Below are 11557 nucleotides of genomic sequence, written 5' to 3' on the forward strand. Positions count from 1 at the left end.
TAACCCTCATCAATGCTGGTAAAAACTTTAATCTTGATGCTTTCCTACACTTGACATCTACTGCACTTGTGTCCGTTCTGGGAGACGGATCCTCACATGTGTCTCTCTGAGGTTTCTACATATTTTTACCTGTTAAAAGGGTTTTTAGTATTTTTTCCTGACTCTTGCTGAGGGTTAAGGACAGAGGATGTCTCACCATGTTAAAGCTCTGAGACAAATTGTGATTTGTGAATATGGGCTATACAAATAAAATTGCTGCGATCCAGACGACTCGTATGTCAGATATTCTGACCTGAAATTGCCCAGTTCTGACTTCACGTCAAACGTAAACAAACATGTCTGACTGTGAGAAGCTGATTAATTTGTCTCGTGATGAGACAATTCAACTGTAGCCAGTGCAGCCTCCGTTCGTACAGAAACAAAGAGGAGGAGGGCGACGACGCCATTATCTTTTTATTAGACTTTTATTCCTGGAAACACATTCAACACATAAAGGAGAACACACACTGTCATTGAATCTCACGAACCAAGAAACCATTGTTTTAAAACAAACATTAAATCATATAAACTAGTTAAGAACTGTTGTGCAATAGTAGTAGACTTGACGTTGGCAAATTATTAGTGCTGTCAATCGATTAAAAAAATGAATCAAGTTAATCACGTCAATAGATTGTGACTAATCATGATTAATCACACAATTAAAATACTACTATTTACAATTACGGTGTTTGAATAAAGAAATGTATGACAAAGTGGTTAGGGCTTTTTAAAACTTTATTTTACATTTCAGCCAATTAGAATATATCTTAATTCACAGAGCAGCAACACCCATAAAATGCAAGCAGTCTTTTTTTTAACCTGCTCATCACGGGCACCTGTGTGCCACTGTAGTAAACACGCCTCTGAAATTGGGCTCTACTCTATGACTGCACAGAGGTTTAACTGATTAAAGTGCCTCATCATTAGAATGAATACAAAGTCTCATGGAGTGCTTGGCATTGCCAACAACATCCATAACGAGCTGCCAACTTAAATAGAAGACAAGCATATGAGAAACTGTTATCTTCTGCTACAAAGTAAATATAAACAGCTTGTCTGTAAACTGTGAGGTAACATTTCACCCAAATAAAGTCAACATTACATTGAGTGGGCTGAAAGCTGAATTATAAACTGAATGTCATGAGTGTCTTAAAAGAAACAAAGTGAACAGTCCTTTTCACACACTTAATTCAATAACAATAACTGTGTGCAAAGGTGTTGTGTGACATAACCTCAGTCAACCAATTCATCGTCTACTTTTCTTTTAACCAGTTACTCGGGCAAACTAGCTTGTTGACATTTTCAGATGACAAAGCTGATCTCTTCTTCTGTACAATGTGGCCTGCCAAAGAAAATAGTCTCTCACATGGCACTTTTGAGGCAGGTGTGGCCAAGTACTTTTGTGCAAGATGTGCCAGCCTACCATGGGCACCAGTGTGCGCTGACCACCACTGAAGTGGACATGTGTCTATGCTGACACTGGGCTCTGCCCTATACCTGTCCAGAGTTTTGTCATTAAAATTTGCATCCTCATCAGACTCTGAATCTGACCCCAACAGTAGGAGAGCCACTTTCTTCTCTGGTGGTTCTGGTTCCATTTCATCGCTGCAGGGCTGTGATTCAGTTTCTCTGTCCTTCAGCATCTGACTCAGCTTTTGCCACACCTCTTCCCTCTCTGCTTTGGGCAGGCACCTGAGGTCCTTGAATCTGGGATCTAGAGCGGTTGCTACCTTTAACCATGACAGGTTTGTGTTCTCCTTTCGTGTGTTCAGGTCCCCTTTGAATGCAGCCTTGAAGTGCACCATGTAGGCAGGGTCAACATCTGAAATCTCCATTGTACGCAGAAGGGGGCAGAGTGCAGGCAGGACCACAGAGCAGGACACATATTTGTCACCCCCCCCAAGAGCTCAGTAACATACCTTCAAACACACAAACAAGACAGAATTATAGACTACTTTTTTCATTCATAACACCCATATGGTGGACAGGCCTAAAATTATTTCTAAAAGAAAATATATTGGAGAAAATATATGAGTTGAGACTAGGAAAATCACTTTACCTGCATGGCTCCAGCAGTGTTTCCAAATTTGCTAGCCTGTCATATTCAGCTGAGGTTAGCGTGGCCAAGTTGTGCTTCTGCTGGGCAAGTGTTGCCTTCAGTGGCGCTTTGTTGTGCTGGATACGCTTTATCATCTCCAGTGTTGAATTCTGGATGAATTCTACATCCTGGATGAGTGACTCCTCTGTCTGTCCATGGGAAGCTTGCTGAACTTTCAGCTCTGCTGTGTTTGCAGGACTGTGTTTAAAATGTCAGACTATTTTACGGCACTTGGCTAATGCACCATCAAACCCGCTGTCACGGAGAGACACTGTGATCGTCCGCTGTATAATGTGCGCTACACAAGGCATATGCTCGACTGGTAGACTCCTGGCTGCCGCTACCATATTACGAGCACTATCTGTTCCAATAGTGATGACCCTGTCCGTTATCCCCCACTCTTTAGCAACGTCAAGAAACTGGCAAGCGCATGTTTCGGCGAAATGCCTCTCCTCTGTTTTCACTACACCTAACGCAAACAAGTGCAGCTGCCAATTATCATCTATTAGATGAGCTGTTATGCCGATGTTGGGCAAGGCCCAGTGATCTGACGTAGAACAAAGAGTCGTAAAACCTTAGGCCAGGCTCGGGAAACCCCTTACATTAGAAATCCAGCATGGGGCCCTTATCTCCATGTGGCAGCAGGTCACTTCCTGGGTCCCCACTGTAAGCCCGCCCCTGGGGGCCAAATCCTGACAATTCAATTGGCCGGGGGCCACACTGACCCCTGACCCCTCCTCCCAGGGGGGTGTCACCTGAGACATGACTTAAAAAGGCTGAGCTCACAGAAACTTCTCTCTTTCCTCCGATGCTGACGTCGCCACTAGACCCCCCCCCGGGGGTCTTCATAGTCGACCCAGTAAGCTAATGGAGGCGATAAGACGTTTGTTTTATTCATTTCAATTCATTTCATTAATTTCTTCTTTCATCTTAGTCGACGTTTTATTTTGGAAAGGACTTTTCCTGTTTTAACTTGGAAAGATCAAACAGGAAATTGCTCGCTGGACGATCTCAGACTGTTTAATTTTTCCACACGGACTTTACTTTTATTCTTTCTCCACACGATCTACAACGGCTACAAACAGCCGCACGTTCCTGTGAGGCAGCACGATCTCCGCTGCTACCGAAGAAGACGAAGCCTCATCCCGTCACGGAGCACGACGGATCCGCTCCGGCCCAGCTGCGGTGCTCATGGGAGCCCGCCTGAGAGACTTCAAGCGATTCACTGAACCTCCGGGGATTCGCGCCAATGCGCATGCAACCCACGAAATCACGGTCACAGTAAGAGGCTTATGTTGTCTGGGCAGATGTTAGTTTTGATACGTAGCATATTGTTTAATATTTGATTGTATCTGTTGCGAGACCGCTGAGTCTCATTGTTTTAGCCGGCTACGACGAGCCGCTACTTCCGGTTCATTTCCAGGTTTGGTGTTAGTGGTTGAGCGCTGCGAGGAAAGCCTCCAGCCACGCTGTTAACGTCTGTGTTAGTCTGCAGTGAGTTTACCGATCAGAACCTCAGCCCACAACGTCCGCTTGGGGCTGAGTGGTTAAATCACTGTTAATCTATCTCTGACGTATTTTTAAGAGCTTCTTTGAACTCTCCTTACATGTTTTTCTCATGTTTTCTCTCTCTCTCTCTCTCTCTCTCTCTCTCTCCTTCTAAACCGACCTATACACACTTCTGACCTGTATTTATAATACAGGTCATGTCACATAGTTAAATCTATGCTTAGAGAGGCTGAACACATCTGGAAACCATTCGGCCCCCAAAGCCAAGCAGAGATAAGAATTCTCTTTGTCTAAAATTCCCTTTGTGTAATTCATGTGACGACCACCAGTGTGAGCTCCGGCCACATGGTGTCATTAACATAGACTCCATCTTGAATAACGCAAGTTAACCCACCATTTTGAGTCTATTATTGCCACGCCTCTGCTCTCTCTCTCCTCCCATCCTGGCTCTAAATTCATAACGGCTCCGCCATCTTGTTTTGTAGTCAATCCGCCATTTTGAGAGTTTTTAGGCCTTGATTCCACGAATCATGATCGGCCTCCATCTTAGATGTGATGTCACTACGCGTCATCGCCACGCCCCTTCTTTTTCTCTCTCTCTCGCACACACACACACACACACACACACACACACACACTGATAGACACAGACAGATACACACACACAGAGACACATAGATGGACCAGAGGTTACATGCGTGTTCTAAATTGTGATAAGCTGCTGTTGTTATCTTTGAAATATGGGAGTTTGTTAAAATGATAAATCATTAAATAACACTTTATTTCACATACACACACATAGACACACCCACACAGAGAGACACTTTGACACAGACACACACACACAGAGACAGACATGCATAGGTAGACCGCAGGTTTTACATGTATTTTCTGAATTGTGATAAGTGCTGCTGCTGTGTTTATCTTTGAAATATCGGAGCTTGTTAAAATGATAAATCATTGAATAACATTATAACTTTATTTCCCCTTTTTAATAAATACTTTTGTAATTAAAGTATCTGTAGTCTGTGATTATTTGTGCATAAGTGTGTGAATGCAGCTGGATTATGATTGCCTGTGCTCGAACTTAGAAGCCTTCACTGTTTATTAAGTAATCGTTAATATTAAAATATTGACATTATTAATTTGACATTTATCATTATGAGACTGATAATTATAGCTTGACATCGTTGGTCCCTGGAAACCAGGGTGGTGCCCCCCTTTCTCAATTATTAATATAGATAGTATTATTCTTAAATTGATAATTTTATTGTTTTTGACTAATTATTTTCATTATTCTTGGTTGATAACCTTATCATTGTTAATTGATAGCTTGTACTTTCTAATTGATAATTCCTATTTTCTCATTAGTGGTTTTATTGTTATTTGATTACTGATCATCTTAAAATAATAATTTAATTATTTTTGATAGATAATTTTTATTATTTTAATAATCATATTTCATGATTATTAATAATTAGCCAACATCAAGTCTACTCCTATTGCACAACACCGAGGTAGTTATGGTTGCTTACTGATGTCCAGTGGTCTCCTGTCAGTGCAATAAATGAAGCTCGTGCCAGCTGCTCCACTTTCGTTTCCTTTTCACCTCCATAGAGTTCATGGATTTTTGTGACAATAGTTCCCCTCAAAGGCGTTTTGTAGGATGAGTCCCCGGAGGCGATCTGGATAATGTCTCGAAGCCCCTTGTCTTCAACGATGTTGATGGGTCTGCAGTCTGTTGCGACCCATTTAGCGATAGCAGTAGTTAGCTTAGTCGTTAAGCCCACCGGGGTCCGTCTCCTTACTCATCACTTCGCTACTTCTTCACCCACAGGCAGGTAAACATCCGCCCTGGAGGACTAGCGTAGGACACTGTTATCAAACTTGGTGATGTGATTAATTTGCGTTTAAAAAAAATTAACGTGTTAAGGTTTCCAGGCGTTAACAGCCTTTCTAATTATGAATAATCAAGAAATATGATTATTAAAAATAATGAAACTTATTTATTACTAATTTTGAAAATGATAAATCTATGAATTAAGAATGAAAATAATCAATAAGAAATGATAGGGTTATCAATTAAGAATAGTTAAATCATTAATGAAAACAATAAAATTATCAATTAAGAATAATATAAGCTGTAATTATTATTTATCGACGGGTGACCACCCTGGCTACAGGGACCAACATTCAATCTGTAAGGATCAGTCTCAGTTTATAAAAGTTAAATTAATAATCTCAATATTTAGTATTAATGATTAAATAATAAACAATGGAGGGTTTTAAGTTCAAGCACAGGCTATCATAATCCAGCTGTATTCACATACATATGCACAAATAATCACAAGATACAGATACTTTAATTACAAAAGGATTTTTATTAAAAAGGGAAATAAAGTTAATGTTATTCAATGATTCTTCATTTAACAAAATTCTTTACTATTTCACAGATAACAACAGTAGCAGTAGCAGCACTTATTACAATTTAGAACACACATGTAATAGTGATTGTATATCTATTTGTGTGTGTGTGTGTCTATGTGTGTGTGTGTGTGTCTATGTGTGTGTGTGTGTGTGTGTGAGAGGGGGGGAGCGGCAATGAGGTAATGACGCAGTCACGTGGTGACGTAATCTGGTCGAAATCAAGATGTTGGTACATTCACGTTATTCAAAATGGAGGCCTATGTTAATGACAACATGAGGCCAAAGTCAAAATGGCCGTAGGCCACGTGAGTTACACAAAGGAATTTTCAGACAAAGACATTCTTATCTCTGCGTGGTTTTGGCGACGAATGGCTTCGATAAGTCTAGATTTATCTATGTAACGTGAAATGTGTGAATGCAGATTGGAACGTGTGTGTAAGCAGGTTTAGGAGAAAAGAGAGAGAGAGAGTGAGAGAGATAGAAACATGCAAGGAATTATCAGAAAACACGCCAGAGACAATTTTACATTGACTTTACCTCTCAGTACCCAAGCGGACGTTGTGTACTGATCTTTTGATCGTTAAAGTCTCTGCAAACTTGGTCGTCGATAACAATGCGGCCGGAGACGCTTCGTCGCGGTGCGAAGGTACGTCAAGACAGTCGACAGGGTCGTGACAGAGAAACAGGAAGTGACAGTTTCTTACCGCGCGCTTACACGGGCTAAAAATAGGCGCTGAGGTCTTAAATAAACATACTCAAATAAATACACACTAGGTATTAAAACTAGTCTCTCCCCAGACAATAAAGCCTCTTACTGTAACCCTCGCAGCGTTGCATTCTCGTTTGGCGGGATTTTCCCGGAAGTCCAGTGAATGATGCGTGGCCTCTCAAGCTCTGTTTCGCTGGTTCGTCTGTGGACAACGGAGATCAGCGCTGGGCCGAACAAGAGCGGATTCTTCTTGCTCCTCAACGGAATGAACTTCGTTCTTCTGCAGGGATGAACGGCTGTTTGGAGCCGTTTGTAGATCGTGTGGAAAAGAGAGTCTGTGAGCTCGGCCTGCGAGTGAACTTCCTGTGCCGACCTTTTCAAGTTAAAGTTACAAAAAAAATGGTCTATACCAAAATAAAACGTCGACTTAAAATAGAAACAGAAAAGAAAGATGAAAAAAAAAAACGTCTGTATAATTGCTCCCGTTAGCTACTGGGTCGTATGGAGGGACCTGGACAGGTCTTGTTGAAGTCGTCAGAGCAGGGAAAAAGCAGAGATTTCTTTGAGTTCAGCAGTTTTATCGACCTGAGAGGTTCCAGCCTCCTCGAGGAGTGGGCTATGGGGTTCAGCCAATGGAATGTCAGTGTTCAACTCTCAGGGGGTGGGGTTTAGCCCTCAGTGGGCGTCTACGAACACAGTGGGGTTTCTCCTGGGCCTGCTGGGGCTCTCCAACCACCAGGAAAACTCTAGAGCTGGTCTCAGCATCGCGTGTAGGCCTCGTTTTACGACCCTTGGTCTAAACTTCGGCCAGCGCTCTGGACTCTTCCCCAACAGAAAACACATTCATTCTGTTCAAGGAACACACTTTAACCTTAAAATGACATGAAGGACATTATGAAAAATAGATACATTATGTAGAAATCAGTAGAAACAAGATATATAAACACAATCTTTCGTGTTATTCATGAGTTATGTTTTCTAGGGACATAAAAACTGTTAATAGTCTATTTAAAACAGTGAACATTGAAAAAATATATATAAGTAACTGCTGATATGTCCTTACAAAACTTTGTTGCAAGGGTGGAAACTGATTCACTTCTCTCCTTTATGAATCCTCACGTCTTGTACACTAGGACTGGATCTTAAATCTTTTACCACTCAGATCAACTGAACGGTTACTCTCCTGTATGACTCCTCATATGTGTATTTAGATGGGACTTACGGCTAAATCTGTTACCACACTCAGAGCAACTAAACGGTTTCTCTCCTGTATGAGTCTTCTTATGTCTATTTAGACCGCAACTTTGACAAAATCTTTTCCCACACTCAGAGCAACTAAACGGTTTCTCTCCTGTATGAATCCTCATATGTGTATTTAAACTCGCCCTTTCAATAAATCTTTTACCACACTCAGAGCAACTGAACGGTTTCTCTCCTGTATGAATCATCATATGTCTGTTAAGATCACTCCTTTTGCTAAATCTTTTCCCACACTCAGAGCAACTAAACGGTTTCTCTCCTGTATGAGTCTTCTTATGTGTATTTAGACTGCCCATTCGACTAAATCTTTTGCCACACTCAGAGCAACTAAACGGTTTCTCTCCTGTATGAATCCTCGTATGCATATCTAGATTCGCCCTTTCACTAAATCTTTTACCACACTCAGAGCAACTGAACGGTTTCTCTCCTGTATGAATCATCATATGTCTGTTAAGATCGCTCCCTTTGCTAAATCTTTTACCACACTCAGAGCAACTAAACGGTTTCTCTCCTGTATGAATCCTCATATGTATATTTAGATTCGCCCTTTCACTAAATCTTTTACCACACTCAGAGCAACTGAACGGTTTCTCTCCTGTATGACTCCTAGTATGTCTGTTAAGTTCGCTCCTTTTGCTAAATCTTTTACCACACTCAGAACAACTAAACGGTTTTTTTTCTGTCTCACATCCCATTTCACTTAGAGGCTGTTTGTTATTTCTTGTATTTAAACCAGTCTGAGTTTCCCTGGTCTCCATCCAATCATCCTCACTGACTTCAGTCTCAGAAGAGTCTTCAGCCTTGTCCTCAGGACCTGGTTGTAAACGTCCATCAGGTCCTGAGGTCCTGGCTGGTTCTGGTCCTCCACAGTCTTCTCTGTTCTCCTTCCTCTCACTCGGATGAAGTGTTGACGATTTAAGTTTCTCTTCATCTTCTTCACTCTTCACAGCGACAGGAGTCAATGTGAACTTGATATCAGCCTCCTCCAGTCCTTGAAGCTGCTGTCCATCCTGATTGGTCCACGGTTCCTCCTGGTCCTCTTTAATGTGGGGGGGCTCTGTCTCCTCCTGTTCCTCTTTAATGTGGGGGGGCTCTGGGTCCTCCTGTACCTCTTTAATGTGGGGGGGCTCTGGATCCTCCTGTTCCTCTTTAATGTGGGGGGGCTCTGGATCCTCCTGTTCCTCTTTAATGTGGGGGGGCTCTGGATCCTCCTGTTCCTCTTTAATGTGGGGGGGCTCTGGATCCTCCTGTTCCTCTTTAATGTGGGGGGGCTCTGGGTCCTCCTTGTCCACAAGGGGGCTCCACTGCTGCTGCTCAGAGGGAACCTCTTCTTTAATCACCATCAGTTGCTGGACGTCTGCAGGACACACTGAAACACAAATACACAAATACACACGTTTATCATTTCAGTTTCCTGAAGTGTTTTGAAAAACTTGTGTTTTGTCGTTTAATGTCGACTGTTGTGATGTTTGAACGATCACATTCAGGAAGTAGAGATGTTGAGGTCGTTTACAGTTGGTGTTAAGACTGTTGGTATTTTAAATTGTATCTTCTTTGTGTCTGTGAAGATATTTATGGAACTGTACTCTTAACAATAAAGCAGGAGTTTGGGGGCAGGCGTTGTTTTGGTTTGGAGGATGCAAATGTCAACACAAACAGAACAATATTCTGACTCCAATGAACAACAACATCAACCCACAAGGAGTCAGCTGAGTCAAGGCTTGTTTGTACCTTTTTTTATAAACTGTCATGAACTGAAGATTTTGCCCAGCCACTATCAGAGGAGGAGCGAGATTGGGAGCGGCTGCTCGTCATATCCTTATTCCAGTACCAAGAGGGAGGTACTACGCCTGAGCACCATCGAGGAAGAACCGAGGAAGACTTCCCCTCGTTGTTGACCAATTCTGTTATAACTTCTGTTATAAGATATATCAACCGCCGTCCGTGCGGCGCCACTCGTGACCGTCCAGTGCCGCTAGAGGGCCGGGGGTGTGCTTTGGGTGCCCATTGCTTAGCAGTAACTTTTTATACCTTTTCATTGCTTCTTAATAAATACTTGATTGAACCAAAGCGAGACCGGATGTTCTCACATTTAGGACAAACAAAAACAAAAATGCAACGACACGACGCAGATCGTAAAGGAAGCAGCATCACACAAAGGGTTTCTGGTAAAAAAGTTTTTCATTTTGAGGATAATAAACCAATTAGGTCACTCACAGAGGAGAACAGGGCGAGGGGATGTTAGTTAGTTGGTTAAGCTGCTTTCAGACAAGACCTGTGGCTAAAACTTAGAGAAATGTGTCCAGACTTTCTGTTTCAGACATGAGCAACACAGCAGCAGGTTTTCTGCACAGACTCGTCACAACATCATCAAATCCTCCTCATTATTCAGGTGAGAGGTGGAGCAGCCGGGTGAAGTAAAGTGAGCTGTCATGTGTGAAGCCAGCCGCCCCTCGGGTTTTTGTTGCGAGTCTACTTGTGGCTTTACGGTAAAACAGCATGTTTGGTTGAAACGCCCAAACATTACGAAAAACACAACTATATTTTATTGAATTTTTTTTTAAATCTTCATGGCGTATTTGCTCATGTCAATTATCATGTATCCAGACTGCAAATTAAAGGGCAAGTCTGTAAAAACAAAACAATGTATTCATAATGTAACCATATTTGGAAGCTGATTAAAAATATTCCTTGAGAGGTTATGAGTCATTTCCAATGTATTCCTGTTAGTGGTGTCTCTGACTATGCTGAGATACATTATTGTATATTTTTACTGTAGAATACTGAGAAAATTAAAGAGCAAATCTGTGAAAGTGGCCCAATATACATATTTGGATGAATTTTAAAGATATTCCTTGCTAGGTTACGAGTAATTTCCAGTGGATTCCTGTTTGTAGAGTCTCTGACTATGCAATATCCACATTAAAATTGAGATGAAACCTCCTGTTTTCACAGACTCATTCCAACTCAACATGATAGAAATCCACCTCTGAGTGTCATCGACATTATATATTCATTGGTCCTTTTTCACAGACTTGCTCTTTAATTTTCTCAGTTATTCTGCGGTAAAAACAGTCGAAAACCTTTTCTCATCATAGTCAAAGTCAGCGGGAACAGGAATATACTCAAAGTCACTTTAAACCTATTAAGAAATATTTTCATTATTCAATCAGGATGGACAATATTTCCAAATATGGTTACAATATGAATACATTGGTCCTATTTTACAGACTTGCCCTTCAATTTGCAGTAAAAACATATAATTTAAATGAACAGATACACCATGAAGATAACAAAATAAATAATCAAATGAGAGACTAAAACTAAAACATAGTTGTGTTTTTGTACTTTTTAGGCACTCCGACTATCTATACCGCTTTACCGTATAAGGCACGAGTAGACGCGCAACAAAACCCTGAGTGGCGGCTGGCTTCCCATATGACGGCTCACTTTACTGCAGTAGCAGCCGGGTGCAGCCATAGATATACACTCCTGATCAAAATCTTAAGACCAGT

The 11557-nt window shown here is 41.6% G+C and overlaps 1 protein-coding gene across 1 annotated transcript; it reads right to left on the minus strand.

Annotated features, from left to right (window-relative positions):
• Positions 1 to 6100: 6100 nt before the first annotated feature.
• LOC133015135 (gastrula zinc finger protein XlCGF17.1-like) lies at positions 6101 to 8983 on the minus strand. The gene has a single exon (XM_061082272.1). The coding sequence runs from the start codon at positions 8798 to 8800 to the stop codon at positions 7958 to 7960; it is 843 nt and encodes a 280-aa protein (XP_060938255.1). The 5' UTR covers positions 8801 to 8983; the 3' UTR covers positions 6101 to 7957.
• Between the last annotated feature and the right edge of the window lie 2574 nt (positions 8984 to 11557).

This window comes from Limanda limanda, chromosome 12 (genome assembly GCF_963576545.1).
Source record: "Limanda limanda chromosome 12, fLimLim1.1, whole genome shotgun sequence".
NCBI lineage: Eukaryota > Metazoa > Chordata > Actinopteri > Pleuronectiformes > Pleuronectidae > Limanda > Limanda limanda.